Source organism: Macrosteles quadrilineatus, unplaced genomic scaffold, assembly GCF_028750875.1.
Source record: "Macrosteles quadrilineatus isolate MER2022 unplaced genomic scaffold, UCM_ALF_1.0 Scaffold_4__1_contigs__length_99947679, whole genome shotgun sequence".
In the NCBI taxonomy this organism is placed as follows: domain Eukaryota; kingdom Metazoa; phylum Arthropoda; class Insecta; order Hemiptera; family Cicadellidae; genus Macrosteles; species Macrosteles quadrilineatus.
The window spans coordinates 15,446,261-15,472,489 of NW_026542597.1; the positions used below are offsets into that span (position 1 = coordinate 15,446,261).

Here is a 26,229-nt window from a genome sequence, read left to right on the forward strand (position 1 = left end):
TGCTAACCGAGTTGATGGGTCATAACAGCGGCCATAGCTCACAATAAGTCATTCCATTTTTGTCTTGGTAAAAAACTCGTGCATTCAACGGAAATTAGAAATTTAAATCAGCACAATTTGTCGGTGGCTCACATTAACTACGATTTTCATAAAATATCTGGTGACAAATTAAACACGGGAATGTCTGGTTGTTCATAGTCAAAGATATATAGTAATTTTATTTTAATTCAAAAGATACAATTGTATTGCACTCCACTCGACACGATTGTAACACACGGGCTAGGTTGAGCCTGTTTGTAACAAATCCCCTAGTTACACTGTGAGCCTGTTACATAGCTTTAGTGTTATCTGGCTTTGTTTATCAACATTACTTTTATCTGGGATAACACTGGCTATAGTGTACCATTGCTTCCCGTGGTATAGCCTACAATTCCAACCTCGAACCAACAATGGTAGTAGTGGTTTGATTTGGTTCGAGTAGTTTATGATTTTGTTTGAGTTCTATTCGTTAGTTACCTCTGGTATTGACTAACATAATCTCGTGGAACGCTTCTTATTAGCCAAGGCCGAGATTGCATTTTTTATATGTTGAAAATTTACATGACACGTTCTGTTTACGCCACCGTAATTTTGTAGTTTTTTTACAATTACCATCGAATTTTTACTAAATAATAAGTTGTAACATGTATGTTGTCAAATTTACTTGAATTTATTGGTTATGTCAGTAATTCAATTAATTGTGTGAATTATCTTGTAAGCTAAAAATAACTGTTAAATGTAACAATACAGGGTGTTTTAAAAAGAATGCCGGGATTTTAAATGATGATTGCTTGGGTAATATTCAAGGTAACTTAACGTTTCATACGTCAAATTGAAGCTAAAACAACTAAGTTTTGTTTTCCGTGTAGCAAGGTAGGAAATTTTGACCTTGGCATGCGTAAAACAGGTGCGGGGTGATAGGCCACTATTGTGACTCATACCCCTGACGCCAATCGCCAGTACGACGTTAACGGCGCAACATAAGGCACAGATTGTAATCTGTGGTTAGCAGAGTTTATATTCATTACTAAATTGATTTAAATTTAAATCTACTTGATGATAAAGAAACTTTAAGCTGGTTTAATGATTTTTGTAGCACCGTAGTGTTTTGAAAAGACATTCACCTCGCCGGCTAAAAACAAGCAATGACTTAGTCGAAGAAATCCGACAATTCTGCATCAGAAGCCCGAAAAAATCGATTGTCCGACGAAGTCTTCAGTTGAAAAAACTTAAATTGGTCACTTTATGATGTTGTCTGTAAAAGATAGAGTCTTTGTGCCTAAAAGGATTCAGGTATGACATCATATAAACCTGCCGATCGCCCTAATCGTACAGACTTTGCCCGTTTTACGCTCATATAAGATTGATGAAAATCTGAATCTTATTCAATCATTCCGAATGAGAAAAAAACTTTGTTCTTTCCCCTTCAATTTGACGCTTAAATCGTTTAATTATCTTCAATATTCCCCGAGCAACGACCGTTTAAAATCCCGGCATTCTTTTAAAAACACCCTGTATTTACATTGAATGTAACCTCCTATGAAAAGTGTTGTCACTGTGCTTTTGAGATATAAACTCACGGATACGGTAGTAACATTTAGGTCTTATAACTCGAATAGTGTTTCAAGGCCGGTCTACACGCAAGGATTTACCGTACGTTTTACCTGCGCAAGTAAATCGTTGCAGTCAAATCGTTGCGTGTGTACCGCAAAACTGTGCATTTTTGAGAACTGCGCGGAGACGGAAGACGGAGCTATAAAACTATTGCTGAGAGCATAGTTTTGACAACGTTTTCAGACAAGTCGTTGCGTGTGGACACTGTCATCCGTTTCAACTCCGTCTTCACGCTCAAAACCCCAGTATGCAGCGTTGTCTTCACGTGTTGACAGAGGCATAAGTGTGTTTTTTAATTACTATCGCAGATCTTCGCCAATGTTCCCGTGATTTTATTGTTGAATTCATCGAACCGTCCAGAAATGTCCTTAATTTATGGAAGGTCAAGAGTAAGGAATATAGTGACTGTGATAAGAAAAAAGACTTAGATACTTTTGAAAAATACAAAGCAGTAGATTCAAACGTGAACAGAGAAACTATTATGAAGTTTGTTGTCTTTTAGTAACCAACGTCTTGACGATACGAGCGCCGTCGTCTCTCAGACTTATTTCTATGCTTACTTGAAGCACTGGCTGCAGAAATTGCCAACAGATATTACATGAACATACACTGAAAGTTATCACAAAACTGCACTAAAAGTTGGTGCTGAAACCTGTACCGTGTGGACGCATTTCTTTGCAACGACTTGACTGCTACGTTTTACCTGCGCAGATAAAACGTTCTCGAAATCCTTGCGTGTAGACCACCCTTAACGATATACTATTTCATATTTGCTTAACATTTTAGTGCTCGCCTGGAAATCGAAAGGTCGTCGGTTCGATCCTGAGAAAAGTGTGGCTTTTTGGTGTATCAGAACTGAACCAAGCTGTTCTGATTATTCGACTTCTAATAAATGGCCATTACTGATGAAACAGCTGGTCGTAGCAAGTAACAAAGCTACACAAGGCATCACATTTTACACTTCTTCTTCACTCATATTTGGGTTAAAATACGCACATAGCCCAGCTTAAACCCTTGTTCTTCTAGACAAAAAGTTGTTGGATATTTGTTTAATACGTTCCTTTTTAACAACAATTTATAGTACCCATGAATTTTATTCATTTTCTCATTATCTTCATTTATTCATTCGTATTTAAAACTAAATTAATATACTGGTCCTTTATGATTTAACATTTTGAGAATGTTTACTAATTATTTGTATTTTTTTTCAGGTAAGAGAGGAAAGACACGCCATTATCAATCAGTATGTACATTTTACAGATTTTTAAAGTATTCTTTTGATTTTTGTAATAGACGAGATGCGGTACAAGAGCTAGCGTCTTAACTATTTAAACTAAAAAAAAACATACTAACAATTAAAAACAGGATACCGCTTTAGCGAGAAGAAATTGCAAAGGCATATGGACTAACTTTGTGTTTACACTTTAGTTAATAGTGTGTCATCGAACTTCTCCAATTTCGTTTCTTCTTATCAAGTGTATCACTCGATTATTCATAGCCACTTGTTACTCTAATCTATATCTTAGCACTGCTAATGAGTTTTTATCTGCGATTTTTCTTTACAATTTTTGATGAAGAATTACAGCTCGAAATTTGCCTTCCAACATGCGTGTATCTGATCTTTATGGAAGGAAGCCCCATTGTGTGGCAGATGAATGTGTTGTTTTATCAAATGCGAGTATTGACATGCAGCCTTTGTTCAGCTGACTTCCATTGTTGTATGTGACGCATGTCGTCAACAAAATCGTTATGTTAATGTTTTCTTGAAAATTCACAAACATTATATCCATTTAATTATTGAGATAATCAAAATTTACGTTTTACATAATTGTGAACGAATGTTATATTTTGTTCGGACTTTTATCCAATAAACGTACGTTTCAGCATGGATAAAAAGAATTAAATATAGACCGTCAGCCGTGCAGTGGTTACCATGGGTGCTGGCGCAAACCGCTAGGAGTGCCATGTAGATACGGCGTACGCGCTACGTAGCTACACGGCGCTCCAAGCGGTGTGCGCCAGAAGCTATGGTCATGGTAACCGCAGCACGGCTGACAGTCTATATTTAATTCTTTTTGTCTATGCTAGCAGTCAGTTTAAATTACGTTAAAAGCCTATTAGAGATGTAGTTAAAATAATAATTTAGTATTTATTTTGTACATTTTCCCATTTAAATTGTTGGTGCCATATTTACTCACCACATTTATCCCATATTGAATTTATAGGACGTTGACACATCAATGTCCGTATTTAAAGGTTAGGTGAAGGTTGAGTGCAGAATAAGTTAGATCACAGCTTTGTTACCGACTATCATCAACTGTTCTTTAACACAAACCTATTATCAAAAGCGTTAAGATCACGAAGAACTAGGTACAATTAAAAAGCATGACAGAATTTCTAGATTTTCTCAAAAACCCAACTGGAGCCCCTCTTATAACCAGGTAAGAGCTAAATCCACACTGCGAACCAGCTGAATTAAACATATTATAACGCCTAATTGAAATAAATATATTTTAAGGTACATACATAAAACGGAGTTTTGCCAAGCTAATTATGTACACGTCACAAGAACATACAATACATCTGAATCACCGTTGATGTCACGGCTAGGCAGCAATTAGTGATGTTTTGTTGTGTCGATCTCACGCATACATCAAGGAGTGATTGTTTAGAACATATCCAATGGTAAAACCTCGTACTTTTTATATCCACGCGTAATATATTGCGTGAGTTGAAATTTACTTTAGATTATCCACATAAGTTTAGCTAAGTAAACACGAAATGAAATTCAACTCCAAGTGTGTTTGGTGTTTGAAACAATATATTTGTTCATTAATATGTGCTACTATGTTAATATAATTTTAAAAGGGGAGTAAGGGACTGTTGCAATATTTTTATTTAATTTTTTGACACTTTGGGTTCTAGAGGCTTGAGGATGTCGCCTGCACAAATGTCGATTAAAATGTCACTAAAATTTTAAAAAACATAGTTTTATTTTTGGTTTCTAATTTAAACTATCCATGTTTAAATAACGTATTTTTAACAGCAATTCATTTCCATTACTAAATGACAAAAGTTATGGATAGTGAATTTAACTAATTTGTACGCATTTTGTTGTTTTTCGCAGCGCTAAAAACTGCCTTATGCTTAAGTATTCTTTTGTGTTTCTGTTACATATTTGTTATATATATTTTACATTGTTTAGAAATAAGTAATTACTTTTACGACCCTTAATTTGTGATATCTTGCTTCTAGTTTATTTTTGTTTGTATTTGTAGTAATACTAGTAATGATAGATCACCGAAACTGTGAGGGAAACACATCGTTGTTTAAAGCAGTTAGGGAACAAATAAATTAATACCTATATAGTATGCAAATCGGAATTAAACTAAAACTGTTTTCTACTAAACAATGTTCAAGTCTACCACTGTAGCAGTGATTCAGCATTGTGTAAAACCTAAATTGTCGTGTCGAGAGAAATGGTCGAATCCGATTATTGAACAATCGCACGGCCCGGGATTTATTATTGTTGAACATCGAGCCTAAACATAGTATCGCGTATTAATTCACCGTATTTAACAATATAAAACTTTGCGACCGGCTATATCCGGTAGTATATGTTTAAATTTTTTATATTGATTGTTAATTATCCAATAATTTAACACTTATGTAATATTAATGCTCTTTATCCAAGTTGAGGGAACAAGTATTTTCTGTGATTGTTATTACGAGTGATCTTTTTGCTAAACCATAGACAAATATAATTAGATATAGACCAAAGGCAGTGCTGCGGTTAGCACAAGTTCTGGCGTACACCGCTAGGAGTGCCGTGTAGTTACGTAATGTGTGTGCCGTAACTATATGGCACTCCTAGCGGTGGACGCCAGAGCTTATGAAAACCGCAGCATTGGTGTCGGTCTATATTTAATTCTATTTGTCTGTGGCTAAACCTTAGTTTAAAAAATATATATTTTTAAATTTAATTTACCATACTTTCTTAATAGTACATAGAAAGTCAAAGCTATTAATCGCATTAACTATCTATTTTTTGGCTAATTTCACTACCAATGTACATATTTTTTGTTGTTATCATACTTTTCAATCGTGGCAATCCATGTTAGTGCTATTTTTTTTGCACTATTAATAAATAGTATTTGAATGCTGTTTCCACCATAAAAGTTATGTTACTAATATGAGTTGTCCTTATTATTATAATGTTAATGGTATTTGTCGAGAGTATAGCTGGTCGGGAGCGAGCTGGTCTAGTAGTAGAGCGTGGGACTTTATTTCTTGAGGTTTAGGGTTCAAATCCTGCCAAATCACCAATTAATTTAAGTGATAATACAGCAACCCCTAGCTTGAAGTAGTGTGAAAAACGATCCCGAGCTTGTGTTTAGTGGAGTAGGGGAATAATATAAAAAACTGGTTTTACACAATATTATTTTAATGCAATTTATTTACGATATCAAGATATCTGTATTTGAACAGTATTTTTTGGCACAATCAATATCAAAAATAGAATCTCTTTTGCGCGTCTGTTTGTATAGTCCCAATGAGGGAATGACTATCATTTGCACCACACAACTACCACGGCTTTTGACATGCGAAATGAAACCACAGTGACTTAATTATTCGACCACTTTGGGTCCAAATTTAGCGCAATTCTCACGTGTTTGGTTACAATGAACGTTTAAACTACGGGTTTGAAAATTACAAAAAAATTGCAACGGCAAGTGAAACTTTAAACGGGTTGAAGACTTAAAGTAAACTTCAAGTAGCGATCGAAATTTTCTCATTTAAGTTTCAAACCTGCACAGTGAGTCGTACAGACTATCTTTACCGGTTTGGGAAATATCAAGTTCCCTGTAGAGAAGTATAAAAATATATGTTTATTTAAAAACACTTTTAGGACGAATAAAAAAAATTGAATTATACCCGTTTGTTTCCTATGTGATAAATGCTAAACCGTATTAAAATGCAATCCAATATGTTCACAAATTGCGTCTAGAATAAAACTAAAGCTTTTGTAAATGTTATGTTAACGTTTACTTATAATTTTCAATCAATACAATGACTGACTTTTATCAATATTTGTGGTGCCTGACCATTTGTGAGTATTAGTGTTAATTCATGCATTCGTCAAGTAAAGAGAGCACGTTTTTTGTTTTGTTTTTTTCAACCTTATTTGAATACTCTGGTCTTCACGAGTCCCAATAATCGCAGGATCTAGCTCAATATAACCGGTAAAATCTTCAATAAAATTGTTCAACCCGTTTACAATCTACTCGTGTGTATGACCTTACGGGGTTTTCACAGCAGGTGACTATCAGCAGCACATACAACAAGATCTTACAATGTCCAGGGTGGTTCTGAACAGTCTAAGAAGACTAGTCCGGCTTGAAGTGTAGTGGCGCGACTACAGTGGCGCAGTATCATAAGCGCCTAAAACACAACAACTTTAAACTTTAAAGTTTGTTAGATTTGTTTATTTAGACATTTGTTGATGATCATATGACTGTTAAGTCATATAGAGGATAGTACACGGATAAATGTTATGACTTGGACGAGGTCTGAGATGTTTATGTCTTGTTTAATGTCACATCGTCCTATCCTGACCTCCGTAAGATGAAGCTCGTGATACGACACACGTATAAACAGACTATAAACGTGATATAAACGTAAGATGACGTTGGGGACGGTTAGGGACGTGTCGTATTCTACACGATGTTTGTCGTGATATCTTTCAGCAATGCTTTTAATTATTTTAGTTTAAACTAAGAAGTCTACTTAGAGTTTTGAAAGTCAGTTATGATATTTTCGAAGGATGCTGATCATAAATACGACACACAACGCCTCCTTTTACAAGGCCACGTCGGAGACTTGGCAACGCCGCGGTTTCGGCCTATCAAAACAGCTGTTGCACTGAGCTTCTGCGCATTGTTTACACGTTTGAGCGTTTGTTATTACTTATGGCAATAGGCCGGTGCGACGTTGCCAGATACCAACGCAGAGGCATTGTATTAGAGTTGGATATGCACACAATCAACATTCAAAAACCTATTGTTAAGAGTAGTAATACTGCAATAACACTGTTGTGTAGATTATGCATATGGAAAAATGGTTTCCGTCTATAATTTTAGTCTCAATGATTATAGTATAATGTGAGCCATTTTGTAAATCCCTGTATATATTTGTAGACCCATGTTAGGCATGTTTAAAAAATAATATGACATAGCTAATGAAACTTGGGTCCTTAAAATTCTGGCTAAATAAATTATTTGATTTGATTTGAAATTATTTTGTGAAATCGTTTAGATTAAACTCCAAACCTTTAATGCAATGCACTTATTTATGACGTGAATGTCTCAGTTACCTGAAAAAACAAAGATATACGTCTAATACCACTAGTGATATATATACACTTATACTGTTGACTCACAAGACGGTAAATATATATGAAAGATCGTGATCGATTTCGATTGGACACTCTAATCATCATCAGACCCAATAGGCCAATGGGTTTATTTTTGTCTCAGTTACAAAGAAAAATAAAATACAAGGTATAAAATTTATTCTTTATATTACTAACATATTTGTCACAATATTAGTTAACTAGTAACGTTTTCTATGTGGTTCTAACAATAGAATTATGCTTTTGGTTAACATTGGTGAATCATTGTACCATTAGTCAATAGTCGTAAGCGTAGTCAATTGGTGTACCATTAGTGCGATTGTGTCCATTAGTCAATCAATGGCTGTACAGTGTACAGTTCGTCAATGACTGTAGGTATTAACTTTGATTACTGATCGAGCAAAGGTTTAAACTGAAGACTTCAGTATCCAAAAGTAGTTAGAGATTATTGTTTAAAAGTGTCTTTACTTTAGGTACGTGTAGACTTCATTGGTTTATAAAGGTATGGTGTTTTGGTAACAGTGGAGTAATCAGTAATGATTTTATAAAAAAATGCTGAATCAAATAATTTCTAAGTCAACTTTCAACAGTAAGCTAGCCTAGGTAATTTTTCTCCCTTTTGCGAACACAACAATAAAAAAATATAAAATAGACAATAACTATAAGAGTCATATAACATTTAGTCTTAACAAACAAGACTGACCAGGTTATTTCTCAACAACGCGATTACTCTGTTTAATATAAATTACATTTATAATGCGTGTGTATCCTTGGGCTTACACTACAAGCTAATAAGCGCGTATTAGCTGATAAACAAATTAACTAATGGTAACAAAAGTTAATAAAACAATTGCAAGCCAGTGATCCGCAACGGCTTATCGTCGTGTTGTCATCCACAGTTTTACGACGATAAAGTTTTATATTGACACTTTGAGTTCTATTGTTTTATTGTCGATATAAATTAATCTCTTGATTTCTGTAGTGGTTAATGTATTTGTGATAAACTCTTTTATTAATATAAACTTGTATTAAGCTTGGCCAATTTTAAAACTACTCCCACCGCACCCTTTTACATAATTATGCACAAAGTTTGCATAACATAGATTTTATTTGCAAATTATTTTTACTCTGTTATAATGAATTCTTGGACATTTCGTCGACAAATAAATAAACAAAAACTGTTCGCTATATTTCCAACAATGACATAATGACGTTTTAACTATATAGGGAACTATCGTCCAAATGAGCATTAAGGATTTATAGTCAATGATTATGATTACCAATTGGCTGCCATGCGCAAATCGATGCCAATCGCTTGTAATGGCCTGAGGGATTACAGCAAACATCATGCATAAATTATGTATCAATAAATGGCTACAAAACTATGCGTTAGTCTAAGTTCATAATTTATTCAGTATTGTACCATGGCTTGCGTTTATAATTGTTAAGCTTAAAACCCCTTGTGCTACATGTTTATCCTAGTAATGTATATTTTTAAGGCATTAATCTAATTTGTTGGCGGAGTTTCATAGTGGTAGTCAGAATTTCTCCCATTCGGTCCTTCGACAATTCAGTAGGTTTTAGGTTTTTTGAAACCAGACCCAACTGCCTTTGATGATGGTTCTGATGTTTGGTTTCGAAGGTACATAGATGATCCAACTAAATTGCACACTCGCGTAGCATTCTTATATCCAGGATTAAATAAGCAGCATTGGGGTTTTCCATTTATTGACATAGTATTTTTATTCATTTGTGAGAAATAATCTACTGTGCTGTAAGTTGGTTGCTCAATTAGTAAAATCCCATAATTGTTTCAACTGTGGACAATTGTATTTGTAGAGTCTTCACTAAAGAAATTGTTTATTTCCCACATAAAATGGAATTCAGGAAACTCTTCTTGCATCTCTTTCAATTCAGATATCCATTTATCCACAATCCTTTAATAAACATACAAAAATATATTCTCACGTCGCACGTTGAAACATAAGTAGTTTAGGTAAATAACCCAAATAACACATTTATATGTTTTCGGTTGATAGCGTATTATGTTTTGTATAAACATGCATTAATGATGTGTTATACTAACTATGTTTAATAAATCTTTATCTTAAAGTGGTTTAAATACCTGAATTTAAGTAATACAATTCGTTGCTTATCTTGCAACCGGTTTCAACTCCGTGGAGTCATCTTCAGGCGTCCAAGGATATAAGTTATCACTTCATTTGAAGGTCTTCATAGTTTTCGACGCCTGAAGATGACTCCACGGAGTTGAAACCGGTTGCAAAATAAGCAACGAATTGGATTACTTAAATGCAAGTATTTAAACCACTTTAAGTATTATACAGTAATCCGGAGGCTAACATCTATCAATATGAAAATCTTTATCTTTCGTATTCACTTATATCAAATTTTTAAATAATTACCGTTTTTCTAGAGACACTAACGATCAAAATCCATTACTTATAAATTACTTTGCGTTTTTAGTGTAAACAAATTACAGAAATGGAAAAGGGTTTGGATAGTAATAATTAAAACTAGATCAGTGGATGACGTAGGTAAGCGGCTTAAGCGCTGTGAGCGAAACTGCTTAAACATCCCACACTGTGTTGCTATTCGAGTTGGTTCTTGATCATTGAAACTGTAAAACTACGAGAATTAGTACTTAAAAATTCATAATGAAACCATTGTATTGATTGTAGATGTTAGCCTCCGGATAGCCAAATAATAAATATGGGTTTTAAATACCTGCTATTACACAAAGCACTCAATTACAGACACAACTAGTTTCAGCTCCTACATGGAACCATCATCAGGTGGTACGAAGGTTGGTTTTTTTTATTTTATTTTAATGAAGATTGTCACATTTGATTGATTCAAAATTAAACTTCTAACACCAAACTTCGACGGGTTAGTGTTAGTTGTGGCGTTCGTGTGTTTGTCGATTTTATATGGTTGATTTTAAATCCATCAAAAAGATGAATTTTACATTTTTACATTAAGAGAAGAAAAAGTCCTTCGTAACGCCTAATGATGGTTGATGGCTGTTTATGGCCTCATAGGAGCTGAAAATAGTTGCGTCTGTAATTTAATAGATTGATTAGTAGCAGGTATTTAAACTTATTTAACATTGGCTTGAATATGACTGAGGTTTTAGACGCATGGAACAAGATAATTAATTCTGGCGCAAATGAGATTGTATGAATGAATAGGGATATGATGTTGAACGTGATAAAAATAGGAGAATTGGGTGGCTTGACATTTTTTGTGTCAGGGAGTAAAATTAAATGGTACAAAGATTGTGGAGTAGCCGATTGGAAGAAAGGTTCCAGCTTGAACACCAAGATGAATATGTCGTGATATCAGATAGGGTAAAGAAATGGATGAAGCCAGGCTTGAAAGGCCAACATTTGACTTGAGTGACCACAGCGGTCAAAGGAGAACAAATTTAGTAACACTTAGTTATTTTTAAAACTGAACTGAGTAAAATAATTGCCATCTGATCTGTCACTTTTGACAGTGACGCACGTTTTTGTGCATATTTTTAGCTGAATGTGATTGAACGGTGTGTATATAGTAAAGTGGAATGATCTGGGTAGCTGTGTTACTGACAAAAATCAGATGTTGCTTCGTGTATTAACATCCCAATGACCCGAGGACAGCTGGGTCCAGTTTTGAAGCATAAAAAAGCTATTTGCTTTTGTTAAGATCGAACCGGTGACCATCTGATCACTAGGTGAGCTATATCCGCTCGGCTACCCACTCTAGGCGATATACTTTTAAAAGTTCGCTTTGATAAGTAAATAATATATTGGTTTGGTCAGTTTTTCTACAAATGTGATTATGATCCTTACTGACACTAACAACAATTAATTTTTATCAAGGGTTTCCACAATTTGCACATCATACTGTACACAAGCTGAAAAATCATAACATGTTAATTAAAATCGTTTTTGCGTTCTATATTATACGAAGTCAGAACGCCCTAGAGCCCCGATTGTTTGTTTTGCTTTAATTAAGGACGAAACAATTAGTGATCTTGGCTAGCTAGCCGCTACGCAGCTCCGTAGTTGTTCTTCTCAAGTTTTGGGAAATAACCCATCCGTACCTTTACTTAACGTAATGAGAAGTTGAGTGTAATCATTTGTTTGCATTAACGTTGATGTAAAAATTATTAAATTGCATTGGGCAAATATTGTTGCTAGATATTTTGCTGGTTTCTTGTAGGTTTAAATAATATCATAAATATTATTACTAACAATTAAAATTATCTGCCGAATGATAAAGAAACAATGATGATGGTTTGACATGTGTACAATTTCCGGTAAAATTAGGATGTGTTAGTGTGAATGTTTATCCTATTTTAAGTATATTATTTCGTGCGCATTGTATTCTTTGGTAACAAGAGGTAAATAGTAATACAAATTCAAATGTTCACTCTACAACGAACGAAATAAAATCTGAAATTGTGTTCAGCTGATGCACACGGTTAATAAATTAGTAAAGAGATGAGGTTAAATTCTGTGCCAAACATACACCGACGGTGCCTTCATTCAGCCACTAGGCAATATGACAACTGTATCTGTTTTGCATCAGTCGCAATGCAGGCGATAAAATTGCATGAACCAAAGAAACACTAATCAAACTTATTGCTCTACTAAAACAACATTACTATTATTGTTATTGCATTACTACTGAAACTGAACATTGCTATTGACTAACTACTGAATGGCGAGTTATAGATTAACAACGGCTTATTACTCAGTGTTATGGTAGAAATAAACGCGTAAATAGTTTGTTTTGTATTCCATGCACCTTAAAAAGGTAATAAAAGACTTAATGCGGCAGTAAGTACCGGTAATAGATGAGAAAATTACTTTTGTTACAGTACATCATTGGCGTTTGTATTTTTTTTTTAATGTAAAGTACAATTTTCAATACTAAAAGTGATTTAAAGTGTTAAGTTCTATGAAAACCCCCATTTAGATTCGTGTACCAGTTGATATTGGCATGAAGTTTTTTTCATAAATAATTCAATCAATATTTATTTAACGTATACAATTATTTAAATCTAGACAATACGTTAACTTTGTATGTTTTTGGTGGATAAGTTCCATAAAAGATGGCGACAATTACAAACAATACCAATTCGGAACATGATGAGATGTTTAAATTGAATCAGTACTGATTATCTAGTAAAACCATGCGATTTCTATTGTCAAGGATACCTTACACTGATGTTATTTGCTTGAATCTATATATATAAAATCCAATGTATGTTTGTATGTCTGTATATTTGTATGTTTGTATATTTGTATGTTTGTATATTTGTATGTTTGTATATTTGTATGTTTGTCCTTTATGGACTCCAAAACCGCTCGACAGATTGTAATGAAACTTTCAGGCATCATTAAGCATTATTCAAGGATGGTTTGTGTGAAGTTTGGTGCAGATCCGTCAATAGGGCTCCGCCCCAGTGGCTCTGGGGTTTCCCATGTTAACCTTATGAGTACTCATATTTAAATGGAATTAAAGAATCTTAACAGCTGGTGCAACTAAACAATTTGATTCTGTGATGTTCAATAGCATTAAAAAGTTAATAGGTTTACCAACAGGGTGCAGCACTATATTTATTTTTAATTTATGAGAACAGTTAATTTGTAACCAAAAGGTGAGTGAGCGTAGCGAACGAACTTCAACCTGGAGGCGAGTTAGCGTAGCGAACGAGCAAACCTGAAGGCAAGTGAGCGCAGCGAACGAGCTCCAACCTAAAGGTGAGTGAGCGTAGCGAACGAACTTCAACCAGGAAGTGATTGAGCCATGCGAACGAGCTCATCTTGAAAATGAACGAGCATGTGAAATAAAACCACAATAGGACAGGACGACGTCTGTCGGGCCAGCTAGTAATATTATAAAATTAACTACACCTTGGCATAGACGCAGAACTCCCAATACACTCCTTGATTATGGTTTTATCTCCACTTAAAAAATATTTATCACCTTTTACTTTTAAACACTAAGTGGTTAACACACAATTCAAAATGTTATCGTATGAAGGGTAGTGTAAGAAGCTCCAAAGCAGCAAGCTTTTTACTACCATACAAATATCGTAAGCAGAATCAGTCGAAAATATCACAAAGTCGTATACAGTTATTGATTCATTTGTGCTCAGGTATAAACTTTGAGAGCGCCTATAACTTGGAATGATGCATTTCAAATTCATGCCTTTGATGATTCTAGTATCCTTTGTAAGAAACTTCATGTATATTGTAGCTGTGTATTATTGTGTGAATAATTGTGAGATGTTATAAAATGATACTAGTGCTATTTATTAGGTTTTAGGATTTTTTGTTGTTCATATAAATGTTATTACCAACTAAGATGGGGGACGATAGCTAAGTAGCAAGGGGTAGATGAATCCCCCCCTGAAAAAATATGGGGTACGCTGCTGGTATTTCAACCAAATATGACCGAAAGTAGGATGAAGATAGTGTGAATTGATTTTATAGCTCTGTTAATAACTATAAACAGCTGCTTTTTAGCCAGGATCTGTTGTTAATCGTCCAATGATTAAGGACAGCTGGGTCTAGTTTTCAAAAGATCGAAAGCCCTTTCTTGTGCGCTGCTTAACTACGCGGTGCTCCCAGCGGTGGACTCCAGAACATATGGTAACCGCAGCACTGCTGTTGGTCTAAATTAAATTCTATTTGACTATGGTAACCCTTCATTTTATTTTTTGAAAAGTACCTACATTAATTGTATACAAGAATAACAATATTTGCACCTTTAGACAAGGATATTTTGCATGATTCGAAATCAGTTTTTATGAATTAATTACTTATAAAATTAAATAATTCCTCAGATCAAAAATGGATGATAATACAATGTCAATAAAGAATACATTTCAGTTAAGCCAATGTCAACAACACGACCGACAATCCTGTTATCGATGGAATCAGAATTGTTCATTAACTGTTGGTTGAAAGGTCTGTTTACTCCAAAACTATAACTGTTATCTTTTGTGTATGTAGTTTTATAACCAGCATTGTTATGAAGAGATTACCAGATAAAGTATATGATAAATTTTTATAGTAAAATGAAATCTGAAGTGCATTTATGTTTGCATGAATTTAGGGAGTGAGGTTTTAAAAAAAGATTAATTAATTAAGTACTTAACTAACGTATTTCGATTAGTAGATGAAGCTATCCAACATAACTCTTTCTACCGATGGGATTGAACCAGTGACCTAGAGACTTGAAGACGAGTACAACATTTCGGCTGTCCTGACAGTTATTGCATCGATTTTGATTAGACGAGACGACTCACGATTTAACATGTTTAACCTAACCATATCAAAATTGAATGCTTTTCAATTGTTGGTTCTCGTAGGAATTATGTATCTTTTTGTCAGCATATATACAGAGGTTTTGCTATCACCTAATAGGTGGACCGATGCTACTAGGTGTCAAAAGGAGGAAAGCCTCCTAGCTACTGTGTACGTGTTACACTTATGTGAATCTTTAAACATTAACTGCACTACACCTCAGTAGCGGCCTTTGTTCACCTTTTGTCACTTTAGTATTAAATGAATAGTAAATGTTTTAAACATTTTTTGAACAAGCTTCCTTTACGGAAATAGTTATTTGTGTAACTAGTGGTGAAAGTGGCACTTTGCTGCACACGAGAGCAATGTTTAATGATCTCGAGTGCAGCAAAGGCCTTTTTTACTCGTGTTAGGTGTTATGTTTTTCATTTATCTAAAGAAACTAGGCGCAACTGTAGTAGTCATTGTATAAAGCACAAGGTTGCTGTTCTTATTTTCAGGAAGGTAGAGTAAATATTTTACCCTGATTCCTGGTTATAAAGACATTTCCAGTGGTTAGTCCGTGGTTTTCTCTCATAATCACCTGTTTATTAACTGTTTTAAGCTTTTCTCAGAGCTTTTTCCTTTTCTTTGTTTTATTTCGCTATTGTTATTTATTACAGCCGCGTTACAGCTATTTAATTGTTTTTTGTTTTGAATGTATTGTGTTTTTATATTTATCCTCGGTTGTTGATTAAGGGTTTTAAACGGTATTTGATTCATATTTTTCTCATTTTCTTAAGTAATTAATTGTCAGAATAACAAGCCACTGTCTATGGGATGTTTTAGTAACATTATATTTTTCATACAGTCACTATAAAGCATATAAATAATTAGTCTTTCAAACACTATACAACACGTTTTTAGGTTCAGCTGGCAACACAAATAGGTGCCCTAGAGAAAGTAGTACCCGCGGTCCGTATCACTCCGCTATTTTTCCTCGGCAAGAACTGTGCTCCGTGTTTTGAGAATATAGTTCCGTATGTTTTTTGTAATTTGAAGTGGTTTCCGCGCCTAAAAAAATGCTTTAAAGGTATTTTCTTGTTTATTAAGATCGTAGGAATGTTTTAAAAACGTTTAAAAGAAAAGTCCAGAAAGTTCAGAAATACCGAAACTATAAACACGAAATGACAGGTTAAATCGTAGTTATAATAGTCAATCAGCTGCTCATAGTATTATTATCTTTAAGTGTTGCCAACCTATTTCCAAGCGTACACGGATTACGTGCATAATAGAACCACGCTGTTTTGTGTTGTTTCGTTGGAATCCTGATGTGCGGCAAAGTATAAACCGTACGACAAAGTATAAACCGTACGGCAAAGTATAAATATGCAGCAATTAGCAGCTTTCTGTACTATAAACAGTACAAGGAAGCCAACTTTGTCGGGTGACTGTAGGAAAAAATATAAGTTTGATAGATGCTCTTTGTGTCTGTTTTAAAGCACTGCAATTTTCGTTAAAATGTATATACATGCTTTGCCTGCAATATCCATCGGGAAATGCTTCAAGCTCATTGCACTAGAGGAATCTGAGCTATTTAGTACATATTCTATTTTAGCTACAATGCAATGAATTGTTGTCAAATTTTAGCCGAGGAACACATCCACACACAAAGGTTTGTTCGCATTTAGCATATCTATATGTATAAAAGAGGAACTATGTATGTATATATATGTGTATATACGTTATGGACTCCGAAACCGCTCGACAGATTGTAATGAAACTTTCAGGCATTATTAAGCATCTTTCAAGGATGGTTCGAGTGAAGTTTGGTGCAGATCCGTCAAAAGGGCTCTGCCCCAGAGGGTTTTATGTGGGCCAATGTCAGACTTTTTGATCTAGAATGTTTACAAATAAATATAATTTAAAAGCAGATGTTTACTTTCACCAACTGTTTTGTACGTTTGAATAACTACAACATTCTGTATTAGCATTAGTCATGATTTGAAATAGTGCCACAGTGTTTCTACAGATTGCAGCACAGAAAACTATTTTACTTTTAAATAAGTCCAAATGTATTAAACCCCAATCACAGCACACCTGTGCACTTAACAACGTTTAAATTCTCCAATGTTAAATATTAAAACATAAAAACCTTTATAAAAGTACTGTATTATAAACAATAAAAGGGATGACTTTTTTTAAATGTATGACAGCATGTTATGAACAGCTAATTTGCAACCAAAAGGTGAGTGAGCGTAGCGAACGAACATCAACCTGGAGGCGAGTAAGCGTAGCGAACGAGCTAACCTGAAAACAAGTTAGCGCAGCGAACGATTTCCAACCTGAAGGTGAGTGAGCGTAGCGAACGAACTTCAACCGGGACGTGATTGAGCCATGCGAATACTTATGAAGTTAAACGGGGCAACGCCCGTGGGTACAGCTAGTTAACTATATAATTAATAGTACATATTTCGACGCCCGAATCCCACTGTCTTTCATAAACAAACAACACTATGTTTATGGTGGCGAGCGCCGAGCGCGACAGCGAAAACGGGGAAACAGCTGATTTCATGTTCCTAGTTGTCACAATTTCTGTTAGCTACCAACCTACACAGGCATCAGCCATCAGCGGTAGCACCTGTAGCCTATTACTGAATTTTATACTATACAGGTTGCTACAGATCAATGCAATGGAGAAAAACGTTAGGCTAAAAAACTTGTCTACTTGCTTGCATGACATAAAACAGTAATTTTTTGATAATTGGTTACAGTTATAGACGTTAAAAATGGCTTTATAAAGTCACAAAACGGGTTTTAGGAGATATTGCCACGTAGTCTACAGTATGTTTTGAAATTCATGAATGCAAGTTCGTAATAGTTAAATTTTTAAAATGTCTACTTGCTCACGACAAATAACATGTGAAATGGGAGGTTTTTGGACCGGTAGGCCTTAGCTTAACTCACTTAATAGCACTCTAATTAAATAATTTATCAAATATTTGTTCACGAAAGTTTTTTTGACTTCGAATTATATTTACTAAACATCTGATATAAACTTCCCAAGCATTTATAGACATTTTACTTAGCAAAAGTCTACATTTCCTCCTATCCACTAGATAGATCGTTCCTATTTTAACAGCTTTTCATCTCAGATATTACCAATGCAAATTGTGAGGAAACTATTGCGAGGCGAGAATTTAAATACATTTCCATGTTGTATAGTGTTGCGAATTGACGAACTTTCTAAATTAGTCAAAGTTGAGGTCTGGATCGATTCTATTGTATATTATTTGTGTATTAGAAAGAGAACATATCTCTTTTTATTTAGTCATTTAATACCATATTTAAGGTTCCCTTTCCTCATATAAGTACATTGGAATTTAAAATCATTTCTTTTTAATCAACTGTCATAATGGGAGTAATTAGGTGTTATTTTTTTATTTATCTAAAGAAATTAGGCGCAACTGTAGTAGTCATTGTATAAAGCACAAGGTTGCTGTTCTTATTTTCAGGAAGGTAGAGTAAATATTTTACTCTGATTCCTGGTTATAAAGACATTTCCAGTGGTTAGTCCGTGGTTATCTCTCATCATCGCCTGTTTATTAACTGTTTTAAGCTTTTCTCAGAGCTTTTTCCTTCTTTGTTTTATTTCGCTATTGTTATTTATTACAGCCGCGTTAAAGCTGTTTAATTGTTTTCTGTTTTGAATATATTGTGTTTTTTTAATATTTATTCTCTGTTGTTGGTTTAGGGTTCTAAACGGTATTCGATTCATATTTTTCTCATTTTCTTATGTAATTAATTGTCAGAATAACAGGCCACTGTCTATGGGATGTTTTAGCGACTAAACATTTCGAATAATATGGTGGATTTGATGTAAGTGTTACCTGATTTCGGGCTTTTCCATTTAAATGTTGTTTACCATGGCGTATGGTTATAAATCATATTTTGTTATACATAATATCATCCCCATATGTTTTAATATTATTTTATTATTACTAATGGCCTGGGGACCCCCAATAACTATCCAGTTAAAATATTCGTTCGTACAGTATTGGGCCTAGTTTTGTGTCAAAATCCTTTGGAAATACTTTGGAGCAAAACTTTTCTCTAAACTGTTCTTCGCAAAAATCAGTAAAGGGAGCCGAGACCGGACATGGGATAAACTCAATAGGGTTCCCAGATGAGTAAATAAGGCTGGACAACAGCGGGTTTAATGGACAAGGGGATGAGGGGGGAGAGACACCCCTAGACCATTAACAGGCGACAGGCCGGCGCTGGACTAGAGGTTATAGAATTAGCTGGTGTTTACTATGTTATTGTCCACATTTGGTATCGTTAGGGGTTTAATTTGTTACATACCTTGAACAATTTGGAAGTGACGAGTTATTTTTATGACGTCTTTGGTACTATTTCATTGGTTTAGTGGACACGGTGTCATTAGAAAATGATTTTGCGTATTCAACCCACCATGTGAATATTTAACCTAAAGAAACTTTTTCAAATTACTGTAATCGGACAGTTTATACTCTCGATGTTGACGGGTCTTCTATGAACCAGTTAGTCCAGACCTTAAAGTGAATTGCCGTGGCCCTTGAGCTATTTTTAAGAGGTGTGCGTTCTTATTTAACTTTGACTTTGCCTGTCTACTTGAATCCTCGTATGTAGACGTATCATCAATGTGTAAGTCAGTTAAAGTACATGGAATAATGTGCTGATCAACCTTATGTAGCAGCCCTGGGATGCAAACCACCACATCGCAGTGTAGGTTTCATAGTTGCACTACTGAGCCAAAGACTCGACAATTTCTTAATTTACACCCGTTCGCAATGTTTGTTGAATCTACAATTGCCCATTGTACTCATGGTTATCCTTTATTGCAGACATCAAGAAGATTGTGGCCTTGGTCGCAGTTCGTTGTCCTGCAGACTGAGCTACTGACTCTTCAAGTTCTTAATTTACTTCGTTAAGAGATGCTAGTGCATTAAACAGCCTCAAGTTACCATTTTGTACTAATTTGTGTCGTTTTATTTACAGACATTCAGACATGGGTTCCCGTACCAACCTACGGCGGTGGCGTTTGATCCGGTGCAACACCTGCTGGCCATCGGGACCAAAACTGGATCACTCAGACTGTATCCTTTTTACCCCCCCCCCCCAAAAAAAAAACCCAATGAAATTTTCAGTCTTTAAAGTCAATTAACATTCAAAGGCATGCCGAACATTTACAATAAAAAAATTAGCGGTAATGCTGGACATGCGTGTCATTATTTTTAACCTATGATTGTGTATTCTCTGACGTAAATCAATATAAAATCCAATGCTTTTAGCTATTTGTATGTGTGATGTGTTGAATGTTAACACATAATTGTGGCCTATCAAAGACTAAAACAATATAAGAGTAACCTAAAGAGGGTTATTGTATTTTCTCTTACTTATATGATATTGAAATACATAGGATTAAAAATGTAACTATTTGTATCAGTAAATTATTTTCAAATTGTCTTTAAACGTAATTTATGTGAAACAACAAAGAGGCATTATCCAAACGGTGTCTTCCCTTTATAATTATTTGCTACAAAAATCCGATATATTATATTTATTCACGATAAAAAAACTGTAAATTTTGTTAACTAAAAGTTAATTGATGTCCAAAGTCCCAAACGTCACCTTTTCAGATGAAAGTTTTCGATTCTTCATTAGATCGACGCTTCAATTTTTCGGTAAGTTATTTTAAAAAGTCACTTTTAGTCTAAGTTTGGGTTTAAGCTTTTCAATGTGTAACTACATTTTTGCTATTTTTATGATACCATTTTGGGATGTATACTGATTATCTCTATTATACTTCGAAAAATGTATAATTTATTTTTACAAAATTGTGTCAATTTTTTTAAGTTTCAAATGAGATCAGAAGGGAGTTTACTTTGTCCCATTTTATATGAAGTTGTATAAATAAGGCACGTTGTGATTTTATCGTATTAACAAAACTCTGATAACAGTAAACTATGAAAAGTTATGATTTACGACCGGTTATATTTCGGGTCGCTTTATGTTTTTTTTTTTTTTTTTTTTTTTTTTTGACAAAATGTGTTAGGTAGATAAATCATTAACGATAGCCTCCATAAATATTTTTTAAGTTAACATTTCTCTAGAGAATTACGTAATTAGACCTGATAAAAAGAAAGAAAATACCTGCTGATTAACAGCTTTATTCACCCCCTTCTTTACAATCGACTCTTTCTCGAGCAAAATAAATATTCCGTAATGAATGATAATTCTTGAAAGGCTTTTCCTAGCCATTGTTTATTTCTCAACTATAAACTCTCCACATTTTCGCATTTGTTTGGAGTTTTATTCAACCCTTTATCCATTGTTACTAGCAATTAGTAATGCTTATGATTGTTTGCCAGTTCATACCATTATTATTTTCCCCTTTTTTTGAATGGGTGTTAAAGTGTAAGTTATGTCTTGATGATATAAATAAGGATCCGATTAAATCGATCTTTAATTAGGAACCTAAAAAGATTAATTTTGATGATATGGATGGAATTTTTTTTTCGATTAGCGTTTTTACTAAACTACGTTTTGCGTAACGAAACTCTTCTTGACGTCTCAACTTCCAGTGACCATATATAATTAATTATACGATTAACCATTGACTATTAGAATAATCAAAGGTTTAACTAACACATTTCACAATTTTTTACACACAAATTCAACAAAAAACAAAAATCGTGATTACAAAATATTTACCTCGTTCAGGAAACAACACTTCACTAATTAGTAGTACCCAAAGATTCATTTGTCAACCTTAAATTAAATCTACATTTCAATTAATGTTGTGCGTTTAGTATAGTGCAGCTACAAGTGTTTCTTGGCTGATTAGAAATTGAAACAATTAAAGCCTTCAACGATAACCTACCCATATATTGGGTAACATAATCTAATGATATTATATTGTCTATTACACTGTTTTCCAAAGTTCATTTTCTATCAAAGAAATTTTCTTAAGTAAAAAACCAAAAACTGCACATAAAAATATTTTTACAGCATTTTACTTTATTTGATCTCTAAATATTTAATTGTTTTATACCCGGTTTATTACAAAAAAGCAATTTCTTCTAATCAATATTTAATTTTTGAGCAGCCAATTTACTGTACAAAAATGCCCATACTCAACGAAAATAAAAATAATTTGACCTTTAATATGATCAGGATTGAAATTAAGTTTCGATCTAATCGGATATTTTTAGTCTAAAGTGTAGTTATAGTAAAATCAATTTAATATTACCTTCGCAAATTTTTATAGGTGCTTTATTTTTTTAAACCCACTAAATATCTAATGATTTGATCCCTTGTTCATTTAAAATGCAATTATCTCCGATCCCTTGGTGCTATCGCTTACTTCGCTCGGTGTCGCTGGATTGGTCGCCGTAAGCGGATTCCACCAATTCATTATACTTTATTTCTGTCGACTCCTAAGTCTTTCTCGAATAGCTTTTGCTCGGGTACTCGTATAAATTGGATCCCACAGAAACGAGACGAAGATAGTTTAGTAGTTTTTCCTTGATGAAAAAAAACTATTTTGTTTTATATTTTGTATATACGTTTTGCCAAATTTGTTTTTGATTTCTACTCCCTTTTTGTTGGGAAAAGTTTATTTTAGCTGAATTACTTGTCTAAAATAACCTTGAAGGATTTGGAGTCAAAATCATATTCTGGGATTGTCGAATACGAATGGTAACTGTAAATAACATTGAAAATAATCAAAGTATGATAATTAGACGATGGGACTTAATGAGATACCAATTTCAATGGACGAGTAATAATTTACAAACATCTAAAATGTTTATCGGGCCAATATCATGTTTTTCAGAGAATATGATTTTAAAACTGTATATATTTAGTGAGATATTAAATGTCAGGATGTACATACGAAAATAAGAAATTATTTACAGTCCTATTTATTTGTTTATGTTTTTTACTAAATAGCTTTAAGATTTGAGTATATAAACAGTTACATACTGAGCTGAGTTCGCGAGCGTAATGGTGGTTAACACCATTGCGAAACATTTTTGTCCAATATGTACTTGGTGTTGGCCAAGGCACTATTCCGCAAAGAGCAGTCAATAGTGATATAATAAATTTAGTCATAGTGCACAATTTATACCCTCGTAATTACATATTCAACGATTTTCAAATTCCAATTCTGTCAATTATTCAGATGTTCATCAATTCAGCCAAAAATGAATAATTTTGCAATACGGTTGGCGTTTTTATACAGCTCGACAACTCCAATGACTTGCCATTTGTTGAATGATAGATTGTATCAGACAGATCCTCGTGGACGGATTAGCGGCACAAATTGGAATTTCAACACAATGTCAGGGTGTTTGGACACCACTTGTAGTGACTGTGTTGGATATTTAGGTTATCGCTGTTGAAGAACAAAAGGTGTTTGGTAACTTTTTATCATTGGAGTTGTCGTCGATTGCATGAACAGTATTTTTGTTTAAATATTACATTTTAAAACTAGGTTGTCATGTTTTTTTCATATGGGTTTGCAATTACTATTTCCTTGCATTTTCACGTCTATTTGGTACGTATGCGCACGTTAAACACATAAAAAATAGTTGGAACAGTAAATGTAAAGGTCCATTTCCTATCCTGCGACTGTTACGACTCTAGCCGCGCGTCTCTAGCCGCGCGTCTAGAGCCGTACGGCTGGAGACGCTTGTCTTATTTCCTATGCCGCGACTCCTGCGACTCCCACGTCTAGTGTGACTAGTGCAGTTGCACTTTGACCGTCATGGAAGAAGCTTTGGTAGCGTACATTTTAATGGAAGAAGAGGAAGAAGAAGAACTATTAACGTGCCTTGTTAAAAACAGTGAGCAACAGCAAACTAACCCATTGTTCGTTGCACGACAAAATGAGGGATTCCAAAGAATTCTTATTCAGAGACATCTTCTTCAAGATGAAAGTATGTTTAGGAAGTTTTTTCGTGTCAATATATGTCAGTTTAATTACATTTGATCGTTAATCGGAAGTAATTTAGAAGGTACATATACTTAATAAACTTACTTGGTACATCAGTTTCTTTAGAAATCTGTTTTTGTAGAAATGTTTTCTCGCACATATGCATCCTTGTATTGGGGGTGTTTGGGGTTAAAAACAGATGGGTGTTGACGAACAAGCTCAATTAACCTTGAATCATCCATGATTTTGAAGGCACACACTTGAAACTCAGTATTTAACTATCAAAAACCACACAATCAAACAACTCAGTATAACTCAGTATAAGTGGCGTAACCGGGGAAAAAACCGATGCTTAGGTTCGGTTTCAGCACCTAGAGATTTTTGTTTTTTCGTTTCGTAGTCTATCGTGCCACCAACGTTTTACCTTATGTTAATTGAAGTTATGTTTGGATATATTATGCTACTTTCATCCTTACATTATTTATACAATTTTGATAACTCGATAAGGTTTTTGTGATAATGACGTGCCCAAGTGATAAGGAACCAACGTTATTGTCTGTATGATGGAACCTGTCTGCTGACCCTCCCCCTCCCCGTTGGCGCCAGTCCCAGACGGAGAGTCAGGAGACTAGTTCCACCACACAGACTATAACTTTTTTTATCAAACAGAAAAAGATGACTGTTGAGGAGAGAACTGTGTGAAATGGTCACCATAAACGTAATGTATTATTAATGTTTGCTATTATATAGCTGAACTTATGGTGTATTGTCATTTATCAATTACTTTGGCTTTTTACACCTTTACAAAACATGTTTAATCGAATCGACAGAATCATTTTAAGCTGAAAGGAAACTGACGAAGGGCTTTTAGAAAGTTGCGAACAACACGCCCTTTAATGGGCTGGGAAAGTGAAACTACATGAATAATGGTGCTAAGTTGAATACTTCATTTTTCTACCCATATTGGAAAGTTTAGAATATGACAGTTAAAGCCCCTTGCTATACATCGTTATAAGTTCAGAAGGCATATACATTTTTATTACAGTATACTATATTAATCTCACGTTTTTATCATAAAATCGTTCATTTCTATTTATGAGGAGCTAACTATACATGGAATAGGCTCTTTAGAATACTAAAAAAGACTTTTATTATAAATATACCCTAAAATCTTTGACTTGCGGTGAGAGTTCTTTATTTGACCAACTTGATTGTTACACGTTTCTCGGAGTAAAATACATTTTATGATCATCAATTGTGTGGGGGTAATAGTTTTCGTATAGCAAATGTATTCATTGTTTTGGAGTAATAAAAGTATGACGAAATGTTTTGTCACAGGCTAGTTGTTTTTACGTTTTATATGAATAGACAATCCTCAAATTCCTTTGTAGACGTAAACCCTAACCATTTCACTGAAAACTACCATCGTGACAACCTATTAATTCATGAAAACAACTTTAAAAACCGGTCAAACTCTGAAATCAGCGGTATTTGAACTATCGTAATTTTCAGCACCCACTTTCCAGTTACAAAGTGTGCTCGGGTTACACTGATAGTCGTGACAATACCTACCTAGCGCTGTACAGACGATTGTATGCAGTACGATCATGATACACACAATCTGACGGTGCTTTGTACATGCTGCTTACAAACAACAACCAAGTATCACGAGCGCACACAAGCTAGAGTACACCAGACATGAGTGTGGTCCACATACAAGGGGTACACTGATAGTCGTGCCAATACCTACCTAGCGCTGTACAGACGATTGTATGCAGTACGATCATGATACACACAATCTGACGGTGCTTTGTACATGCTGCTTACAAACAACAACCAAGTATCACGAGCGCACACAAGCTAGAGTACACCAGACATGAGTG

At 34.4% G+C, this 26,229-nt stretch overlaps 1 protein-coding gene across 9 annotated transcripts in view; it reads left to right on the forward strand.

Annotated features, from left to right (window-relative positions):
- LOC128992696 (syntaxin-binding protein 5-like) overlaps window positions 1-26,229 on the forward strand; it is a 420,306-nt gene that overhangs the window by 215,473 nt on the left and 178,604 nt on the right. For all 9 annotated transcript variants that reach the window (XM_054416409.1, XM_054416406.1, XM_054416408.1 and 6 more), the window contains exon 2: window positions 20,407-20,504. In XM_054416409.1, the coding sequence (XP_054272384.1) occupies window positions 20,407-20,504 (98 nt within the window). The remainder of the gene's footprint in view (window positions 1-20,406; window positions 20,505-26,229) is intronic.